We start from the raw sequence: 23,706 nt of genomic DNA on the forward strand, positions 1-23,706 counted from the left end.
AGCTCTAGAGCACAGGCTCAGTAGTTGTGGCACAGGGGCTTGGTTGCTCCACGGCACGTGGGATCTTCCCAGACCAGGGCTTGAACCCGTGTCCCCTGCGTTGGCAGGCAGATTCTTTTTTTTTTTTTTTTCCTTCTTTCTGCGGTACGTGGGCCTCTCACTGTTGTGGCCTCTCCCGTTGCGGAGCACAGGCTCCGGACGCGCAGGCCCAGCGGCCATGGCTCACGGGCCCAGCCGCTCCGCAGCATATGGGATCCTCCCAGACCGGGGCACGAACCCGTATCCCCTGCATCGGCAGGCGGACTCCCAACCACTGCGCCACCAGGGAGGCCCTGCAGGCAGATTCTTAACCGCTGTGCCACCAGGGAAGTCCCCTAACATGTTCAAGATTCTTCCATGTTATAGTGTGTATCAGTACTTCTTTCCTTTTTATGGCTGAATAATATTCCATTGTATGCATAGACCACATTTTGTTCATTCATTCATCAGATGGTGGAGATTTGAGTTGTTAACACCTTTTGGCTACTATGAACATTTTTATGTGGACTTATGTTTTAATTCTCTTGGACATATACCTAGGAGTAGAATTGTGGGTCACATGGTAATTTTATGCTTAATTTATTGAAGACCCACCAAACTCTTTTGCACAGCTCTGTACTGTTTTACATTCCCACCAGCAATGTAATGAGGGTTCAAATTTCTCTGCATCCTCATCAGCACTTATTATCTCTCTTTTGATTTTAGCTATCCTAGTGGATGTGAGTGGTAGATCACTGTGGTTTTGATTTGCAGTTCCCTAGTGGTTAATGATGTTGAGCATCTTCTCTATGTGCTGGTTGACCATTTGTATGTCTTCTTTGGAGAAATGCCTATTCAAATCCTTTGCCTATTTTTTAACTGGATGTTTGTCATTTTGAGTTTTTTGTATGTATATGTATACACACACAATATATATATGTATTTTTTGGTATATTTATACAAAATGAAAAAGAAAGTAGGGACTTCCCTGGTGGTCCAGTGGTTAAGACTATGCACTTAACCCACTGCAGGGGGCATGGGTACGATCCCTGGTTGGGGAACTAAGATCCTACATGCCGCGCAGTGCAGCCAAAACAAAACAAAACAAAACAAAATGTGTGTGTGTGTAACGATAGATAGAAATGTAAGAGTCAAACTTTATTTTTTGGCCTGTGGATATCTAGCTGTTCCAGCACCATTTGTTGAGGAGACTATATAAATTTGTATTAGAAAAATTAACCAGACTAGAAATTTCTATTTTTCCTTCAGCCCGAATACTTGAATAATTTACTTGAGTTTGGGATTACGTCTTCCTCATAAATTCAGATTTAACCATTAAGTGAAGATATAGAATTCACATTAGTTTTGAGTCCTTTTCTTCTTTCTAGAAAGTGGGTGATTTGTAAATGTGTGCTTTAATCACTTTCATTGTTTGCTGGAAAACAATGGAAAATCTTGTAAAAGGAGCTGTTTCTCCTCAGAAAAGGTGAAAACTTTCCATGTGTCAGTTAGTCTTACCTGCTCCTTAAAATCTAGGCAAGATTTGCTCTGCCCCTAAAACATAATTTCACACTCTATGGAAAGCCAGTGAACTAACTCACTCATTTGATAGGTATTTATTGAATACCTATGATGCACTAGGCACTGCTTTCTGTTCTGGTTTCTACAAATTCTTGGTAGGGGAAGAGGTGGTAGGAAGTGATAGGGTAATTTTTGATTTCATGGTTACCTGAGTCTAGCTGATTCTTTTGTATTCAGCTTTACAAAGCACTTGGTCTGAAATCTGTTCTTTGATCTCCATCATGGTATGGATTAAAATACGGGAAAAGCCCCAAGCCAACTTGAGTGCAAGAAGAAATTACCCCATTGTACTACATAGTAAACAACTAGCATGTTACAGTTGACCCTTGAACAATGCAAGGGTTAGAGGTGGTGGCCCTCTGCACAGTCAAATCCGAGAATAACTTATAGTCTGCCCTCGGTGTACGGGTTCCACATCTGCAGATTCAACCAATGATGGATCCTGTAGTACTGAAGTATTAACTATTGAAAAAAATCCAAGCATGGATGGACCCACACAGTTCAAACCCATGTTGTTCAAGGGTCAACTGTGTATATATCAATAAATCATTTTGTTGGACCCTCCCAATATCAGGGATTTCACAGTGGCTGTGCCTCCGACAATGGCCATCTCAGCCTCTGGCCATCTTGTTATAGATTGTCGTCCCCTCTCCCCCAACCCCATCTTTTCTACTCGCTCCAGCTGTAGAGATAACCTGGTAAACTCAGAATTCTTTTATAGTACTAGAGTGATTTATCCCTCTCCAGCCTTTACTGCCAAACTCAGCTCAAGGCCTGACTTGACTTTTCTAGAACCCATTAGGGTGCTCAGCTGAATATAAGTTACCTCCAGTCTTTTGTTACCTTTAACATGCCCCACTTTCCTAAGAAAGTTAGTAGGAGAAATATTTTTCCTTCCACATTTTCTTCACTTTCCTCTCCCAAGATGCTCTATGTCTGAGGCTTGAAGCCAAATTCTGCAGAGTGAGAGACTATAGTGTACTGTCCAAGGCATTCTGTACTCCTTTTTTTTTTTTTTTTAATTAATTTATTTAATTTATTTATTTATTTTGCCTGTGTTGGGTCTTTGTTGCTGTGCGCAGGCTTTTCTCTAGTTGCAGTGAGCGGGGGCTACTCTTCGTTGTGGTACGCAGGCTTCTCATTGCGGTGGCTTCTTTTGTTGCGAAGCACAGGCTCTAGAGCGCAGGCTCAGTAGTTGTGGTTCACGGGCTTCGTTCCTCCGCAGCATGTGGGATCTTCCTGGACCAGGGCTTGAACCCGTGTCCCCTGCATTGGCAGGCGGATTCTTAACCACCGCACCACCAGGGAAACCCCTGTACTCCTTTTTTAAAAGTGTCAGTCTCAGTGGGAACATGAAGCAGAAACTATAGAAGGCTTTGGTTAGAAGTGGAACTTCTGCAAAATGCTTTCAGAGATTCACCCCCAAAGTATGTTTTATAGAACACTAGTTCCTTGGCCTACCAATAGGTGTTGAGTTAAAATGATTGGTAATCTTTAGATCGGTATTTCACAGAATATAAATATATACTATAACCTCACAAATCTTACTTTCTTCAGGTGCCATTATTTTGGGTGAAATATTTCTACCACTGCCATTGAAACTGGTCTTTGAAAAGCCAGCTGGGTCCTATAAGGTGCCCTGAAATGGTCCTTTGTAGGTCAGATCAGGGTGAGAGCCTGGTCATTATCTGGATACAAAGAAGGTTTCTTTTGTTTAAATATCCTTGGTGCTGATCTAATCTGTGTTAGATGTCAGGATAATGACTACCCTTTGAGGAGGGGAGCAGATAGAGACAAAGAGAACATGAAGGAGGTATCTGGGTACTGACAGTAATCATTTTTTTGATTTGGGTGCTGGTTATAATCTTCACTTTGTGAAAATTCATCATACTGAATGCTTGTGATTTCTGCTCTTCCTTGTATGTATGTTATACTTCATTAAAAGTTCACTTTAAAAATATCCTGTGCATTGAGCAATTTTTTTGAGCAATTTTAATATTGGATTTTTGTCAGATACTTTTTCTCAAATAATACCATGATGAAAAATATTCCTGGATAGTAAATTCATGCAGGTTAAATTGACTACAGGGGACAGTACAGACCAGTTAAACTCTGCAAGAAAGTTATTACTGAAATTACTAGTTGGCTGTGTTGTTATATATCACTTTTAAAAAGATTACCTCTAGGGAATTCCCTGGTGGTCCAGTGGTTAGGACTCAGCGCTTTCACTGCCGGGGGCCCAGGTTCACTCCCTGGTTGGGGAACTAAGATCCCAAAAGCCGCAAGGTGCAGCCAAAAAAAAAAATTAATAATAAATAAATAAGCAAATAAAAAAATAAGATTACTTATAAATTCTAAGAGATTGTTTCCTGAATGGTAGCCATTTATCTGCTTAAAAACCAAGTGCTTTTGAGACTCATTTTATTCTTTGACTTTATCCAAGAGGGCAGATGATTTCAATATCCTGGATAAGCACTTGCTTTGTACACAATGGTATCAGTCATTCCAGAATGGAGTTTCACAGAACCACAATGCCAGTCTAATTCTCATTCTTTTAGTAGATAATCTTTTTTTTCCTCTCTGAAACCTTCAAATATCTCCTCCTAATGTTCTGAAATTTCACAAAGTTGTACCTTTTTGTAGGTTATTTTTCATTATTCATTGCTCAGTATCAGGTGAACCTTCTCAATCTAAAAATACATCCTTTAGGGATGTCCCTGGCAGTCCAGTGGTTAAGACTCCACTCTTCCCATGCAGGGAACGAGAGTTCAATCCCTGGTTGAGAAACTAAGATCCCACATGCTATGCAGCATGGCCAAAAAAAAAGTTAAAAATATGTCCTTTAGCTGGAAAGTTTTCTTCTGCTATTTCTTTACTTCCTCCCCCTCTTATTTCTTTATTGATTTTCATGGCATTTCTGTTGATTGGCTATTGGACCACCATGACTCCATTTTCTCTCATATTTTCTGATTTTTTTCCATTGCTTTTTGACAGATATCCTTGAATTTATTTTGCAGACCTTTTGATGAACTTGTCTACAGTCACATTTTTAATTTCCAAGAAACTGTCTCATTCTCTGACCTCTGCTCTATCATGGTAGCTTATTTTTGTTTTACAGATGCAAGAACGTATCAAATATCTATTGCGTTACTTACTAGAATCTTTCAGAACTCCTTTTTGTTCCCTGAATTATGATTATCTCTATTCATCTTGATCCTACTTTTTTATGTTATTGATTTTCCCAAAATGCCGGTAAGTGTTGGTTGTCCATTCATATTTATGAAAAAGTGTGGATGGGTTACTGTAGAAAACTGGCATGGGCTTGTTTGTGGTTGCTTTCTCCACAGGTCTTTGCCTGGATGGAAGGACTGACTTCAAGCCCTCTATACTCTGAGCAGGGCCAGTAAGTTGCTAGACCTCACTTTAGGGCATACGGTCAGGGAGCAAGGGGACAAATTTGCAACTCTCTTCCCCAAATAAAAGGACTGTGTTCCTGGGGAGCCAGCCTCCCACACTTGGCCGAAACCCTGCCCAGGTGGATCTTTCAGTTTCTTTCCATAGCAGTTCTCCATTTTTATCCTGGGGACAAATGGTTTTATATTCTTGGGATGGGTCCTGGCAACAGTGGGCAGCTGACCCATTCTTTAAGAGTTCCTTTAATTAGTTTTTCTAACTGCTACTTCCCTCACCTGGCAAACCTGAAAAAAAATTGTATTACCAAGACAAAAAAAATCATTTTAATCAATTTAATTTAAAATATTAAATGTTTTAGATAATGGAAATTATTATCATTTCAATGTTAATAAATATAAATAATTACATAATAAATACAAGTAGTAAATGATTTATCTCTATTATACTAAAATGTGGAAAACTTCTTTTTTTTAATTAATTTATTATTTTATTTATTTGGTTGCACCAGGTCCCAGTTGCGGCTCCAGGCCTCCTTAGTTGCAGCAGGTGGCCTCCTTAGTTGTGGCATGCAAACTCTTAGTTGCAGCATGCGTGTAGGATCTAGTTCCCTGACCAGGCATCGAACCCGGGCCCCCTGCATTGGGAGCGTGGAGTTTTATCCACTGTGCCACCAGGGAAGTCCCCAGAAAGCTGTTTTCTTAATTGAATGTGTGTTCCCACAGGTATGTCCAACTAGCAGACTTTAATGTCCTCATTATGTATAAGTTATCTAAGCATTTACCCTGAGTCCTTAAAATATAAGAAGTTAACTGTGAGGCTATATCTCTGTATAAGAGAAAGAACTTGCACAATGAAGATGAGTGTAGAGGGCTGGCATTTCTGGTTACTGAGGTCTCTAAAACTGGTTTCCCAGAGCATCTCTGTGCTTGTACATATCTGGAAAACAATTCTTCATTGTGAATATTTTGGCCATAAAAAAATGCCATTATACATGGTTCTGCTCTTAGATTTGCCTACTACCAGTAATAATGTCTTAATCCTCAAGGAAGATTTTCCTAGGTATACTATGAGATAGAATATAATATTGGTATGTTTTTTAATGAGCACACAAAAATTTGCATTTTGAATGAATTATAACACTTGTGGTATGTGAGCTGCTTGGAGTATTTCTTTTTCTCCATTAGATTTGTGTTGGCAGACAAATTTGAGAAGCTGAGTTTTAGAGATACTGTCCAGGTGATCTCCATTCCACTATAGAACAACCAACAATAATAAACTGTATATTGTTTGACAGTTTATAAACTATTTTTTATACTCTTTCATCTTTATATTTTCAGCTGTATTCCCCTTGATCTTATAGACCCCATTTTATATACAATCTAAATTCTAAGAGTAAAGTTTAAAATTGTCGTAAGACAAGGTTTAGGTCCTTATTGACATTGGAAGTCCACGACTAGATTCTTCATTGAGACCCAAGGGGTTAGGCTAGGTTGTGGACTCAGCACGTGATACTAGGCCTGGTATTTAAACTGTATCTTTTTGCAGCTAAAATTACTTACGCTCCTTAGACATTAAACTGAGGTATGTGGCCTTGCAATTCAAATCAGCCTTAATCTTCATTTAAAAGGGAGTAATTATTGTTTCTTAACCTCTGTCAAACAAGAGGAACTACATTGTGTTGATAATGTAGACTTTGTATTATAGAACACATTATATAATAAGAGCTTAGTACATGTTTGTGGGATTAAATAATCAGGACCTCAGTAATTTTCTTTCTTTCATCATTTTAAGCAACCTAGTTATCTTATGAATGGCTTCTTCTAATTAATTAACTGATATAAAAATTATTACCCTAAATGATGAAAGAAGATTAGAATCTGGAGTTATTTTACCAGAACTTTGTGCTTAGTCCCCTGGGTCATTTTTACCTGTGTAGAAAATGACCAGATGTGGTGGAGATGAGCTTGTTGAATTAATTAAGCACCCTGTAAATGTTAAACCACGAGAGGACCAGAGAGTTGAAGGCTCCTGGGTAAAATACGAACATTTCATTAGCTTCTAGTGCAAAGAGTGTGAAGGAATAAGTTTTATCTCTTCTGTTAGTAAATGTCTTGAAGGCAGGAATCACCTTTTGAGTTTGTATTCCTTTTTCCCCCTTTTTATCTGGAAATAATTTCAAACTTACAGAAAAGTTGCAAGAATAATGCAGAGAACTTCATATACTTGATACCCACATTTACCACTTGTTAACATTTTTTTTTTTTTTTTTTTTGCAGTACGCAGGCCTCTCACTGCTGTGGCCTCTCCCGTTGTGGAGCACAGGCTCTGGACGCCCAGGCCCAGCGGCCATGGCTCACGGGCCCAGCCGCTCCGCGGCATGTGGGATCTTCCTGGACTGGGGCACGAACCCATGTCCCCTGCATTAGCAGGCGGACTCCCAACCACTGCGCCACCAGGGAAGCCCACTTGTTAACATTTTGCCACATACTTCAGTGTGTATTCCCTATAACAAGGACATTCACATATCAAAATCAAGAAATTTAGCATTTTGATACAGTACTATTATATAATATTCCATATTTTATATGGTACATACTCCATTTTTACCTATTGGCTCAGTATTGTCCTTCATAACAGTTTTTTTCCTAGTCTAGGATCATGCGTTGAGTTCAGTTTTATGTCTCTTAAGTCCTCCTTGATCTAGAACAACCCTCTGCCTTTCTCTGTCCTTTATGACATTGATATTTTGTACATATATTGTCTTTGTTGTAGGTAGCTTTATTTTTTTGGCACAGAATATCAACCAAAGAATTTTTTTAAAAAACAGTTACTGGGCTTCCATGGTGGAGCAGTGGTTGAGAGTCTGCCTGCCAATACAGGGGACGTGGGTTCGTGCCCCAGTCTGGGAGGATCCCACATGCCGCGGAGCCGCTGGGCCTGTGAGCCATGGCCGCTGAGCCTGCGCGTCCAGAGTCTGTGCTCCGCAGCGGGAGAGGCCACAACAGTGAGAGGCCCGCGTACTGCAAAAAAAAAAAAAAACAACAACAACAGTTACTGAATGTTTTTTGGGAGAGTCCCTTTCTTTCAAAAAGTTTATGTACTATGGGAAAGAAGTGTGTTTTTTTAGGAAAAAGAACATGTGCTTTGACTTACAGACTTAGATTTAAATTGCAGTTCTGCCACTTTTTGCCTCTGTAGCACTGGACGAGTTACTTTATCTCACTGACTCTCAATTTCCTCTACTCTGGGTCTTCCCTGGCAGTCCAGTGGTTAAGACACTGTGCTCCCATTGCAGGGGGCATGGGTTCAATCCCTGGTCAGGGAACTAAGATCTCACATGCCACATGGCAGGGCCAAAAAAAAAAAAAAAATCAATTTCCTCAGCTCTAAAAGGGTATAGATAAAGTGGTGACATAAAGAAATGAGATGAAATATATAAACAGAGTTAGAATGGCACATAATGTATATACAGTGAATGATAACTAACAATATTCATTTCAACAGACTTCAAGTTCTGAGAGGATGACTGCTCTTGCCATATTCTGTGGTTAAATACTTCTAGTCTGTAGAAGGCAATGGAGAAAAGGCCAGGCAGTTAGTTGTCACATTTTATGCTTTTTTTTTTTAGCTGCACCAGACCTTAGTTGTGGCACATGGGATCTTTAGTTGCAGCATACAGGATCTAGCTCCCTGACCAGGGATTAAACCCAGGCCCCCTGCATTGGGGGCGTGGAATCTTAACCACTGGATCACCAGGGAAGTCCCTGTCATGTTTTATTCTCTACTTAGATGTAAATATCACCTAAGAATTCCTTGCATTTCATAAGTGCTGTATGTCTTCTTATCAAGGGTACGGAGGACCCTCTGAATTTTTCCTCCCATATTCAAGCTCTGCAGTGTTTGATACTTTGCAGTTGCTCTTCATTCTCCAAACTTACTAACTAAGTACAAAATAGTAATGTTCAAGGAATCATTTACAGGGACAGCTTAGTATTTGTTTGTCAGTTGGTTTACTGACATAACCTTGTGCTGAATTCACTAGAATGTGGCATAGTCAAACCTGGTTTCTTCCACTCCAGAGTTGGTGCAAGAAACACTTGGCAGCTATTAAAGTGCTATTCTTTGCAGTTATTTGGTATAATTTGCCACGGAAGTAAATTCCAGGAGGTAATATCCTTGCTAGGTTGTACTCTAGCATGACTGAAGGAGTTCATGCTAAGGGCCAATGGTCTCTAACCCAAGGTGATTCTCTTGGCAGCCGGGAAGACTTTCAGCGGATTCCAGAACTTGCCATCAACCCACTGGGGGACCGGATCATCAATGCCTTCTTTCCAGAGGGGTGAGTCCCTGCATTTATTGGGCTTCCTTTCTGAGGCTAATCTGGAATGTTGCTATAGGTTGGGTCATCTCAGACCATGATCCTCCTGATTACATTAGGGCTCTCTAACTCAATCATATCTAAAATATCTCTACCCTCATCCTTGTTTTAAACTTCATATAGGTCTATTAGCCCATCTTCAAAGTTGTCTTTAATCTCTGTTTATCTTTGATGTAAAACTAAACATTTTTAAAACTTTTATTTGGGAATAATTTCAAATTTACAGTAAAGTTGCAAAATTTGCAAACAGTATGAGGAACACCTGTATGTCTTTTACCCAGAAGCATCTGTTGTATTGTTAACATTTTGCCTCATTTGTGTATGCTCTCTGTCTCAGTCCTAGCTAATAAAAACATCATTCAGGGGCTTCCCTGGTGGCGCAGTGGTTGAGAGTCCACCTGCCGATGCAGGGGACGCGGGTTTGTGCCCCAGTCTGGGAAGATCCCACATGCCACAGAGCGACTGGGCTCGTGAGCCATGGCCACTGAGCCTGTGCGTCCGGAGCCTGTGCTCCGCAACGGGAGAGGCCACAACAGTGAGAGGCCCATGTACCGCAAAACAAAACAAAACAAACAAAACAAAAAAAACATCATTCAGGCCACATACATAATTACTACAAATTTTCTAGTAGTCACATTTAAAAAGTAAAAATAAACACGTTAAATTAATTTTGGATAAGCAAGTTAAATTAACTTTGGCAATATATATTTTATTTAACCCGATATATCCAAAATATTCAATGTTATCAATATTTTAAAATTATTATTATATTGTATATTCTTTTTCATATTAAGTCTTTGAAATCTAGTGTGTAATTTATACTTAGCACACCTATCAAGTGCTGTAATAATATTAATATGAAATATTATGTATTCTTTTTTTCCAGCTTTATTGAGATGTGACTGACATATAACATTGTATAAGTTTAAGGTGTACAACATAGTGATTTTATATATGTATATATTGAAAAATGATAGCACAATAATATTAATTAACACATTCATCACCTCACATAGTTACTTTTTTCTTTTTTTTTCTCTTTTTTATTTTTTAGTTACTTTTTTCTTGTGATGAGAACTTTTACCTCTCTTAGCAACTTTCAAAGATACAATTCAGTGTTGTTAACTATAGTCACTTTGCTGTACATTTCACCCCCAGAATGTATTCATCTTATAACTAGAGGTTTGTACCCTTTGACCACCTTCATCTATTTCCCTCATTACCTATTGTATTCTAATATATTACGGATATTCCAATTTTATCAGTTTATCCAACAATCTTTCTAGCATGTCCCCTTCCTCCAGTATAGGATCCCAGTCTGGCTCAGTTGTCATATCTCTTTAGCCTCCTTTAATCCAGAACATTACTTTACTTTTCTTTTATGACATCGACTATGGATATAGTTCCCCTACCACACACACACTTTCTCAAACAGATTTAGGTTTGTGTAATGTAAAACTAGGCTTTTGATATGCTTCACTAACCTAATACACTGCCTTCAAAGTGCTGAGTCAATATTTACTGATTCAATTAGGTACCTTTTCCTGAATAAAGCTTATCATATAATCTTGTTTTAAGTAATCTCTTTAACAATGTCTTCCTGGTTCCTTGTGACTTGTTTATATGACCCAGAGGACTTTAAAATGTTATATGTTTGCCAGTTCTTAATAATGAGACTAAGTGTCAGTGAGTACACCATCAGATAAAATACGTGGAGAGGAAATTTTAGAACTCTGAATTAAGAGCAAAGGAATTTGCAAGTTGAGAAGACGGTCACTCAGTAAATTTGAGTGACAGTCAAAGGGGAAGACTAGCAGCCAGTTCATGTGAAGATAAGACTCAATCAGACTGAGACCTGCCCTTTTCAGATTCATGTTGACCATGAGTAATCACTTACACTTCCTCATTTTCTGATTTTTTTTTTCTCTCCCTGAAATGCCCTGTTTGTTTCAGGTGTGGTTTTAGTGCTGAATTCTTGCCTTTTTTCACTTCCTTTTTTTAGCCCTTGCAGAGAACTGTCCAGAGATAACTTTCACTGCTGTTTTGTATCCAAACCTTTTGTAATGAAAAGTAAACCCCGTAGAGTCATTTTGCCAGCTTTTTTTTTAGTGTTCCCTAGTCACCATTGATTATTTGAAGAAGCAGCTTGTGGAAAGCTGTTTTATAAAGGCCAGACCACCTTTGCTGTGACTACTACTACAGTGTTGTCTGTCATCCTTTTCACTGATCTCTTTCTTGCTAAGGACACAATGTGTGCTGATGTACTTGAGGTATATATGAGGAGGCTGAGGATGGCGCTGGACTACACTACTCGGCTCTTAGCACGCTGCACCTCTGCTTCTTGCTCAGTCAGATACAGATATTTGGCTTCTGGGTTTTTTGTTTTTCTCTGGTCATATTTAGGTTCAATTTGTTTTTAAAGATTGAGATTTGAAAGTAGGACATTGGTATTTAGTTCCCTTTTACTCAGAGACATGCCGGTAATATATGTACTCATTTATCTGTTTGTTCTAGCATGTGACTCAGATGTTATTACACATTCCTTGATTCCGTAGCTCTTACTCACATTTTTTAGAGATAACGCTCCATTAGCAGTATAGCTACCTTAAAGAACGAAAGGTCATTCCCTTGAGTACAAGTGGCTCACAAGCTAGCCTTTGAACTCTACCTTTAGAAGGTCTCTGATCTCTGTGTTGGCTGGCAATTAGGAGACCCAACATACCACATCTATTCAATGGGGGCAAAGACTCAGATGTATTTTTAAGTAGCCACAGGAACCAGGCAACCTGTTCTTTCCATGACTGTCTTAGATAAATAACTATGTCACATGGGACATTCTTTCTTAATATTAAAAACGTTCTTTATTCATTCAAGTTTTAGAATTATTTCTTATAGGGTTACTGATTAGCCTATGGTGTGATAAAAAGATTTTCTCTCGTCTTAAGTACCCAAAAAGCTTTATACACAAAGAGGTCTTTCAAAACATTATGAGAAAAATATCTATCCAATTATGAGGGAATAATAAAATCATGATACAGCCACACAATTATTATGCAAATGGTTAAAATGTTTCAAAGTGTTTATACTGATTGTAGACATGCCTAAAAGTTTAAAAAAAGCAAGCTACAAAATTATGCAGTATGTTCACAATTATCAAAAAAACATAGAAAAATTACTGGGAGATATATTAACAATGATTGTGATTGATTGGTAGAACTAGAAGTGGTATTTTTCTCTTTTCTTTTTATCATATTTCCATAACTGTGTTTATTGCTTCTATAACTAAATAAACTTTATTTCAAAGGGAGCTTTTACATAATATGCCTTAACGTTAAAATATCACTAGGTACATGTGACTGCAGGGGAGACATGAGAGGTGGTTAGGGAGACACTGGGTTGAAATGACCTAACTTGCTGTTTGCTGCAGAGTCTGAAGCCAGTGAGTTCAAGTTCTGGCTTGTCTGATAGAACAGCACTGCTGCTACTTAAAATCCTCTTTGGGAAAAGAGAAGTAAATTCTATAGGTAACTGACTCTGGTAAGTCCTGTTACCTCTCTAAGTCTGGTTAATAATTTGTAAAGTAAGAATAAAACCTCACAAGCTTGTGGCAAGACTTAACTGAAGATATTTTATGAGCCCTAAAGTACCATGCGTATGGAAAGAGACCTCATTAAATGGACTTTCAGGCCACTCTAGCTAAACCTGTTAATGTATTGAATTCGTAAGAAATAATCGGGCTTCCCTGGTGGTGCAGTGGTTGGGGGTCTTCCTGCCGATGCAGGGGACGCGGGTTCGTGCCCCGGTCCGGGAGGATCCTACGTGCCACGGAGCGGCTGGGCCTGTGGGCCATGGCCACTGGGCCTGCACGTCCGGAGCCTGTGCTCCGCAACAGGAGAGGCCATGGCAGTGGGAGGCCCGCGTACCGCTTAAAAAAAAAAAAAGAAAGAAATAATCACCTTGCCTTGACTGACAAGATGTTCTTTTTGTTATCTTTCCTGATCAGAGAGGACCAGGTAAACTTCCGCGGATTCATGAGGACCTTGGCTCATTTCCGACCCATTGAGGATAATGAAAAGAGCAAAGATGTGAATGGACCAGAACCACTCAACAGCCGAAGCAACAAACTGCACTGTAAGTAGATAAAGTCTTCTGGCTTAAAATATTTGCTTTTCATTTCTCACAAATCATTTATTTACTCATTCATTCACTGAACAAGCATTTATTCAAACATAGTGGTTAAGAGCTCAGACCCTGGAGCTAAACTGGCTGGATTTGATTTAATTTAATTAATCTATTTATTTTTGGCTGCGTTGGGTCTTCATTGCCATGCACAGGCTTTCTCTAGTTGCGGCGAGCAGGGGCTACTCTTCGTTGCGGTGCGCGGGCTTTTCATTGCAGTGGCTTCTCTTGTTGTGGAACACGGGCTCTAGGTGCGCAGGCTACAGTAGTTGTGGCACACGGGCTCTAGAGCGCAGGCTCAGTAGCTGTGGCGCACGGGCTTAGTTGCTCCACAGTGCGTGGGATCTTCCCAGACCAGGGATCCAACCCGTGTCCCCTGCATTGGCAGGTGGATTCTTAACCACTGCGCCACCAGGGAAGTCCCAACTGGCTGGATTTGAATCCCAGCTCTGCCACTTTTTGGCCCTGTGTCTTTGGGCAAGTTACTTAAGATCTTTGGGCCTCGGTTTCCTTTTCTGTAAAATAAGATATTAAGGGGTTTCAAACAGGAAAGTTTGAAGGCAATAAGAGTTAGCTGCTAATATATCCTGTGTGCCAGGCACTGTGATAAGTGCTAGAGTGACAACAGTGAGAAAGACCCATCTCACCTTAGAATTTGATAGATACTGGGATGTGACTTAAGTAGGGGTAGACAGCTAGGTTAGTACAAGACTTAATTTTTGTCCCCATGCCTCTTGCCGCCTTTCCTTGGATACTTGTTAGATTTCCCTCTGCCCTTTGTTGGTTCATGTATGATATTGCCTAATCCCTTACAATACTTCTCCAAGAAATTAAAATTAAATTTCTCTTTTCATTCAACACAAGTTGAAACTGAAATTGTATTGAACTGGGGATTTCCCTGGTGGTCCAGTGGTTAAGACTCTGCGTTTCCACTGCAGGGGGCATGGGTTCGATCCCTGGTCGGGGAACTAAGATTCTGTATTCCACGTGGCGCAGCCAAAAAAAAAAAAAAGAAAAGAAAAGAAATTGTATTGAATTGATTGAGCCTGAGCTTCTCTTGCTTGGGTGCACAGTGAAGTCTGTGAAGCCACAGAATAAATGGGGCCCATCAAGTTTTTTTGTTTTTTTTTTTAAATTAATTAATTTATGCCCATCAAGTTTTTACTGAACGATTTAAAGAAAAATTAAAAGCTTTCTTAATATTGAAACCAATATAGATAAACTATAGAATATAATGCCAAATTTACATACATTTGAAAGATAGTACATGAAACATAAACTTTTAATTTGTAGCGCTTGGGCCATATCCCCAGATCTCCCTTGCTTATAGGAGTGTGAGTTCACTCCTCTGTTAGTATTTCAGGTAAAGAGTTTGAGAAGTACTAAAATAAGTTTTGTTGTATAAGACAGGGAAGATTTTTGAACCAAAATAATAAAACACTGCTTTTCTTTACCACAATATCATATACCTTAATGTAGAGTGGAAAATTTAAGTATAAAGAAAGCTAAATATAAAAGAAAATAGAATTCTAATGAATTGTTCTCAAATTTATTGGATACTTTATGTTTATTAGTGAATTTCACTTTCTTCTTTTAAGACTAAATACTGTTTGAGACAAACCGTTGTGTCTTAATGTTTTATGAGTTTTAGTATATATTTATTACATGTTTGCCTGATGCTGGCATTAATGTAGTAGAAATTTTCTCATTTAAAATGTTGTCAGACCAGGAGTTGATCAGTAATTGAAAAAGTCAGCTAAAGCGTAGAATCATAGAAAAGGATACATGGCTTAACATTTTAACTTACCTTATATTATTTAAAAACACATTCACTGGCCAGTCTTTAGATGTAGGACCAAGAGTTGTTTTGTTTTGTTTTGTTTTGTTTTGTTTTGTTTTGGTAAAGTTCTGCTGATGGGAGGTGTGTGACGTTTTTGTGTAGAACACATCTATAATGTATAGTCTAAGGTTTCTAGTTGCAGTTTCTTTTCAGTGGAAAGAGAACTTAAGGGTACTTATAAAGCATTCTGAGAATAGAATCTTCCGGCTATTAACATTTTTTCCTTGATCTTTCACAGTTGTCCTGCCACACATACTTTAGCAACAGTTTGGTGGGGTTTTTTTTCTTCAGTGCCTTAATATTGAGTCTTTCAAAAGCAGTCAATCTAATATTCATTTAAAAAATAACTTTCTGGGCTTCTCTGGTGGCGCAGTGGCTGAGAGTCCACCTGCCAATGCAGGGGACGCGGGTTCGTGCCCCGGTCCGGGAAGATCCCACATGCCGCGGAGAGGCTGGGCCCGTGAGCCATGGCCACTGAGTCTGCGCGTCCGGAGCCTGTGCTCCGCAACGGGAGAGGCCACAACAGTGAGAGGCCCGCATACCGCAAAAAAAACCCCAAAAAACCAAAAAAACAACTTTCTTTTCACACATTTCACTTCCTGTAAAATTATGTCGTTTTATGAAAAGTACAAATAGCACAGTTCTAGGACAGTTGACACACCTGACTCTCGGTAAGCATACAACTCAGCAGGTGGAGTAGACACTCCAGAGTCGCCCATTGGCTACAACTATGCAGTGTGCTGCCATATCAGCTAGAACGATTTGCAGAGGGGAGGGGGAGCATCTGTGAATCCAGTGAGTTGGTTAAGAAGACAGTTAAGAAACATTGTGTGCTAGGGACTTCCCTGGTGGCGCAGTGGTTAAGAATCCGCCTGCTAATGCAGAGGACACGGGTTTGAGCCCTGGTCTGGGAAGATCCCACATGCCGCAGAGCAACTAAGCCTGTGTGCCACAACTACTGAGCCCACGTGCCTAGAGGCCGCACACTGCAATGAAGAGTAGCCCCTGCTTGCCACAACTAGAGAAAGCCTGTGCGCAGCAACGAAGACCCAAGGCAGCCAAAAATAAATAAATAAATTTATAAAAAAGACAACATTCTGTGCTCTACGAAACTATGCTTGCTTTTCTAATCCAGGATTAGAGGAGGCTTTAAAGGTGATCAGGTATAACACAGTCCTGTTACCTGAATTCCCTCTACAGCCTGGGCTCTACTTTTTTCAAGTCACGAATTCCCTTGGCAGTCTGGTGAATCCTGTCGACCCCATCTCGGAATGTTTGTGAATGCATAAAATGAAATACATAGGATTATAAAGGAAACCAATTATATTGAAATACAATTAACAAAATGTCAAAACAACTTTGTGATACAGTAATAAAGGTGTTTCTTTATTATACACTAAATAACAGGATGTGACATTGGAGCCCTGTGGCTATGGAGCAGCTCTGTATCTTGAATGTGGTGGTGGTTACATGAAACTACATAGGTGACAAAATTGCATAGAACTACACACACATGCACATACACACATGGTGAAATCTGAATAAACTCTGTGGATTGTACCACTGTCAGTTTCCTGGTTTTGATGGTGTATTATAGTTATGCAAGATGCTACCATCAGGAGAGGCTGGGGTGAAGGGTATATGCAAAGTCTTGAGGAGATATTTGTACACTCACGTTCACGGTGGCATTATTCACAATAGCTAAAACAAGAAAGTAACCCAAGTGTTCATCAATGAGTGAATGGATAAGCAAATTCATTAATACACATTGACCCTAAAGAAAATATTCCAGGTAGCATTAGGGGATTTGGTAGTTACTTAAGAGTATCAGTGAGGATGCCTTCAGCTGACTCAGCTGACTTCAACAGTAAGGAGATGTGTTACCTCACTTTACAAGTGAGGTGGGGCAAGCGTCAGGGTTGATTGTGTTGTCAAGGACCCAGGTTTTCCCTATTGCTCTGCTCTGCCATCCTTCGGGTCTGTTTCATCCAAAGGCGTGGCTCCTCATGGTCACACGGTGGCTTTCAGTGGCAGCTGGGCTATGTGCTTCCCTATTCATATCTGACAGTGGGGAAAGAAAGACAGAGACAGAGAGACAGAATGCCCCCTGAAGCCATGGATGAGCTTCTTTTAGGAAGGAAGAAGGCCTGAATGCCACCGAAATGGCAGACTTTAGGGTGAGATAGAATAGTAAGTGCTGTGCAAGTTATGCATGGTTTTTACCATTACTTTAGTCTTGGCTTTCAGATCAACTTTTATAGGAAGCTGAACATGAATTAGAATTCTGTTGCATCCTATATGTTAGGATCACATTCATGTAAGTAGACCAGTGAAACCAGAGCTACAGAGGAGTCCTGGATGTCTTCTTCTCTGTCTGTATTTTGGTTTTCTCTGAATTTCCCACAGAGCTGTGGAAGCAGCAAGACGGCACTTCTTGTTGTAGACTGAGAGCAACTGAATGTCGTACACCTAGACCACTAAGGCAAATTTGTTTATAGTCCATCTTCCTCAGAGAATAGTCTCTTCAGGGACTCTGAGAGCATGCTTTGTCCTATTTCTTTTTTATGCCACAGTGAAAGAATGTCAAGGACAATCAGCAAGGCTGAACTGTACCTATGTAGGCACAGGCCCAAGCACACATAGTACTACTGCTCTGTTTGTCTCCCAGGAATGGTTCCCTTATTGTTCTCCTCTTCAGGTCAGTGAGGTTATAAAGTCTGATGTGGAAGGTACAACCCATCTTAGAATGCTCCAGGGCATAGTAAGCTTCCTTTTTGATGTTCTAATTGTCCTCTTAAATAGTTTAAGTTTTTTATAACACATAATGAGTAATGTGGGAAATGAGTCTGCATGAAGATACTTTATCTGGACGATAAGGAATATTGGTGATGTGGACTTTGCGAGAGTAGCCAAGAAGAAACTGAGCAGCATTATTCACAACAGCCAAAAGGTGGGAGCAACCCAAGTGTCCATCAACATGAATGGATACACAAAATGTGGTATATACATACCATGAAATATTATTCGGCCTTAAAAAAGGAAATTCTGTCACATGCTACAACATAGAAAAATTTACTTATGCTAAATAACAATAAGCCAGACACAAAAGGGTGAATATTATTTGATTCCTCCTCTATGAGGTTCCTAGAGTAGTCAAATTCATAGAAAGTTGCCAGGGCCTAGAGGCAGGGGGAAATGGGGAGTTATTAATGGGTCAAAATTTCAACTGGGGAAGATGAAGAAGTTCTGGAGATGGATGGTGGTGATGGTTACACAACAGTGTGAAAGTACTCAACTGTAACTTAAATTTTATGTTTATTTCACTATAGTGTTTTTTTTTTTTAAGAAGTAACCGTGATTAAAATGTAAAGGTTTGACTGAGATCATTCATTTGGTCTTTCATTAAGCAAATGTTTGAGCAACTCCTGTATGCCAGGCACTGTTTTAGGCCTAGGATACAATGGTGCATAAATCAGATAAGGTCTTTGCTTTCAGAGATCTTACAATGTAATAAGGGAGATAGACTATATGGAAAAAGACAAACGAATAAACAGGATTTATGATCGTGGCACGTTCTGTGAAGGAAATGAATAGGTAAAATGAGAAAGTGATGGGGGAGGGTGTCACTGCTTTAGAATGAGTGGTCAGGGAAACCTCTCTGAGGAGTTGAAACCCTAAGAATGAGCCAACCATGCCAAGAATAGCAGAAGAGCACTCTAGGCAGAGGGGACAACTGGTGTAAAGGTCCTTGGGTAGAAATGAGTGCTTGGTGTTCAGAGAACAAAGAAGCATTATCAAGAAAGGAGTGAGTGGTAGGAGAGGAGGGCAGAGAGGTGACGGTGGGTAGATGACACTGATTGAGCTCTTCCTGTGTGCCAGGCACTGTTTAAAGTGCCTTTTGTGTACTAACTCATTCAGTCCTCACAACCCTATGGGTGGATTCTGTTACTCTTATTTTGCACCTCTTGGGCAACTGAGACACAGAGAGATTAAGTAACTTGCTCACATAGACATAGCTAGTAAGCGGTCAGGCAGGACTAGGCAGAGTTAGAGTCTTTTTTTTTTTTTTTTTGCGGTGTGCGGGCCTCTCACTGTTGTGGCCTCTCCCGTTGCGGAGCACAGGCTCCGGACGCGCAGGCTCAGCAGCCATGGCTCACGGGCCCAGCTGCTCCACGGCATGTGGGATCTTCCCGGACCGGGGCACGAACCTGTGTCCCCTGCATCGGCAGGCGGACTCTCAACCACTGCGCCACCAGGGAAGCCCAGAGTTAGAGTCTTAACCACTGTACTGTATTGCTCTGCTGTCAACATCAGGAGCTCAGAGGAGGTGTCCAAGCTGGAGATGCACATTTGGGAGTCATCAACATTAGATGGCATTTAAGTCCCTGGGACTGGAGCTGAGAGATCACAGCTCTGGAGACAGGAGAGTCCAAGTCTCCTGGATTAAGAATGGGGGGAAAGGGAGAGGAGGAGAGGAAAGAGAGAGAAGCTAACAGAATGGCTCAGTCATTTGGCATTTGACCATTCATTATCTCGGGGAAAATGCTGGTTCTGCTGGTTCAGGACCAGAGCTGAGTGACAGGAATCCACGTCAGTTCAGAAATAACCACTGTTGCTGTAGTTTTTTCTAAAAGATCCTATCGTGTGATCGCTCTGGTTACCCCTCTGCTGGTGTCTTAGTCTGCTCAGGCTGCTATAACAGGATACCATAGACTGGGTGACTTAAGCAGACATTTCTCACAGTTCCGGAGACTGGACTCTGAGATCAGGATGCCAACGTAGTTGGGTTCTTGGTGGGGGCCCCCCTTCTGGTTCACAGTCTTCTTGCTGTATTCTCACGTGGGGAGGGAGGTGGAAACAGAAAGAGAGAAGGATAAAGAGATCTCCTGTCTCCTCTTTTTATAAGGGCATCATGAGGGCCTCACCCTCATGACCTAATCTAACCCTAAATACTTCCCAAAGATTCCACCTCCTAATAGCACATTGTGAATAAGTTATGGTTCCAACATAGGAATTCTGGGGGAGACACAAACATTCAGTCCATTGCAGTTAGGTTTCAAAAATTAGCTTTTCAGCTTTCTGTAAATACTTTGGCAGAAAGGGATGTAAGTGTTTATTACAGTTACCCCCCAATTAAGAAATTCAGAAACAGATATTTATGGGTTATATAGCAAACAGATTTCCATCGCAAAATCTTTAGTAAATAACACATTTTATGGTATTTTAGAAAGATGACAGCATATGCAGAAGAGTGTGTGTGTGTGTGTGTGTTTAGTTTGGGGAATATATATATTTTTTTCCATTCATCTGTTTTATTTTTATTTTATATTGGACTATAGTTGATTTACAATGTTGTGTTAGTGTACAGGTGTACAGCAGAGTGATTCACTTATACATATACATATACCTATTCTTTTTCAAATTGGGAATATATTAAACACACATTCCTTTAGGAACACTTATGATCCTTGTCTCCTTCCCCTTGGAATCCAAACTTCCTAAGCATATACAGTCTCAAATTTGATAAAGTTAGTTACTCAACTAACCAAATTAAAGAAAACGGACAAACCAGAGAACGTCTCTCCTAGTTACTCCCCCTTCCAGAATTTTAATATTGTGCCTAACGAAAAGTAAATTAGATTTTTCTAAAAGTTTTTCTTAGACTTTTAGTGGACTCAGCATGCCCCCCCTTTTTTTTCTTTTGGTGGAGGCAAGGAATGATGTTTAAACTTTTAGATATTGATCCATGTTCTCTTGCCCTTGTACCTAGTATTAGCTCTGCCTGGAATGCCACCCTTCATCAGATTTCTGTTTGTCTTTCAAGACCTTGTTCAAATGTTGCTTGAACCAGAAAGGCACATCTGCTATATGCTTTGTTCCCTGGTATTTCATATGTATGATAGCACTTGGACTGTATTAAAGTGCATAGTGTGTGTTGCTTTCCTCTACTAGCCTGTGGGTTCCAAGGACCAGATCTAAATCTGTATATCTTAATAACTCTAAAGCTGGATTTGGGCCTTTTAATATTGGCAGTACCTACTGGAAACCAAAAATCTTAGTGGCATACTTGAAATGATTCAAAACTACAGTATATTCAGCTAAATTATAAGGTAGTCACTTCCTCAGTGTGATTTGTCACAGTGCCAAAAAGTCATCCAGTGTTACCATACTTTTCACTTGGTGGCCCTTCAGGAAAATGGCACTGTCTGAATGATTTTTGCTCTTCTGAATTCTCTCAGATATCCTAGTTTCTAAAAGACTTACCTATTGTTAAAGAGGGAGAAGCATGAGAAGGCCAGGACACTATCAAATTCTTGGCATTTCTGTTTGACACTGAAGTTCTTTACCTTCAGGATTCCCAAGTAGTTGAGGATTATTTGAAATTTGACGTGAATTTGCCAAAGTGGTCATTTTTCCAGAGTAATACTTTGTGTAGTCAGCTGTTTGGTTGCCTCTGTGGCTCCTATTGTTGGCTCCCCCTGAGTGCGGTGCACTGTAGACTTGGGCTGTGTGAGATGGCCTAACTGACAGAGCCACTTACGGGTTTTGGATTTTTTTTTAAACATTCTAAGTTAAGAAAAAGGACATTCTACTTATTACGTTATTGATCTGTGCAATAAAGGGCCATACTTCATCCAAGCTAGGATGCCATCAATTATGAGATGCATCCCATTTTCTTAAATGTTACAATGTCTTTAAAAGCTGTACAAGTAATTGCACTTGCTCTTGGAAAAACTGTTAATTCATTGGCAGTTTTCTGTTAGGTGTCCTTTATATATTTAGTTCCTTGAGAAGGGGCAAAACACTATTGAATTTCCACTAAATTCTTGTTTTTTCCTACCAGTTGCTTTTCGACTGTATGACTTGGATAAAGATGACAAGATCTCCCGTGATGAGCTGTTACAGGTATGTGGGAGAGTTCCCATGCACACGAATAACTTGTGTTTGGGCCCTGCCGGCTTATTCTTGTGGACAGGAATTGTTCTTTACTTGAGTAAGCATTTATTTAACACCTGCTGTATGCAGAGTCCTGTCCTAGATATAAAGCAGAACAGATGACCTGGGGAAACTTGAAATGGCTCCTTGAGTTCTCACAGATGTCTCCACTATTTAAAAGCTAACTAAATGTCATTTAAGGGCTTCCCTGGTGGCGCAGTGGTTGAGAGTCCGCCTGCCGATGCAGGGGACACGGGTTCGTGCCCCGGTTCGGGAGGATCCCACATGCCGCGGAGCGGCTGGGCCCGTGAGCCATGGCCGCTGAGCCTGCGTGTCCGGAGCCTGTGCTCCGCAACGGGAGAGGCCACAGCACTGAGAGGCCCACGTACCACAAAAAAAAAAAAAAAAAGAAAGAAAAAAAAATGTCATTTAAGTGCAGACTGGCACTAAAATATGTGAGATGATTTAGATCAGATAGTTCATTTATTGTCAGCTTATTGGTAATTCTGATGACACGAAAGTAAATGCTGCTGTTACGTATGTCCTTAGGCCTGATGTAAGAGTCAAGGAACTGCTGCTGGGACAGTGTAGCTGAGCCACTACTCACTCGCCTTTGTTGCTCCCCCTAGATAATTCCCTGTTCTAGTAACAGTGACTGGCATTTCATCCTATTAGCATTGCCGTTCTCTTTCTCCGTGCTCCCCCTTCCCTAAATACAAGCTTAGGTGGGGAGAAAATTCTCCTTTTTTCTTTTCTTTTTTTAATATTTATGAATCTTGAGGGACTTCTGGTGGTCCAGTAGTTAAGAATCCACGCTTCCACTGCAGGGACACAGGTTCGATTCCTCATCAGGGAACTAAGATCCTGCATGCTGCGCGGTGTGGCAATGAATAAATAAATAAATAAATAAGTTAATTAATTAATTAAAGGTATTTAAAAAATATTTATGAATCTTGAGGACCCTAGGGGCTAACACATTCAGGAATTTCCATGGGGAGATTTCCCTATTTCAAGATAAAACTAAAAAGTAAAGTGGTTTCTACTCACCCTGAAGTAAGTCTGAACTCATTGCCTTGAGAAGTCTTCTAAGTTGAGGTTAAGGACCAACCCAGGGTACTTCTACATTTCTGTGTCTGAGTAAAAACCAAAACAGTCTGCAGGTCAATGATAGTGTCCTTTGCTTTTGAATTGGGGACATCTTTCTTTCTTTTTTTTTTTTTTAATAAATTTATTTATTTATTTTTGGCTGTGTTGGGTCTTTGTTGCTGTACGCGGGCTTTCTCTAGTTGCGGCGAGCGGGGGCTACTCTTCGTTGCGGCGCGTGGGCTTCTCACTGCGGTGGCTTCTCTTGTTGCGGAGC

At 40.2% G+C, this 23,706-nt stretch overlaps 1 protein-coding gene across 1 annotated transcript in view; it reads left to right on the forward strand.

Moving 5' to 3' along the window:
• CHP1 (calcineurin like EF-hand protein 1) overlaps nucleotides 1-23,706 on the forward strand; it is a 39,212-nt gene that overhangs the window by 9,978 nt on the left and 5,528 nt on the right. The window contains exons 3-5 of the mRNA XM_060096637.1: nucleotides 9,272-9,352; nucleotides 13,395-13,522; nucleotides 22,255-22,316. Coding sequence (XP_059952620.1) covers nucleotides 9,272-9,352; nucleotides 13,395-13,522; nucleotides 22,255-22,316 — 271 coding nt within the window. The remainder of the gene's footprint in view (nucleotides 1-9,271; nucleotides 9,353-13,394; nucleotides 13,523-22,254; nucleotides 22,317-23,706) is intronic.

The sequence above is a fragment of the Mesoplodon densirostris genome, chromosome 4 (genome assembly GCF_025265405.1).
Source record: "Mesoplodon densirostris isolate mMesDen1 chromosome 4, mMesDen1 primary haplotype, whole genome shotgun sequence".
NCBI lineage: Eukaryota > Metazoa > Chordata > Mammalia > Artiodactyla > Ziphiidae > Mesoplodon > Mesoplodon densirostris.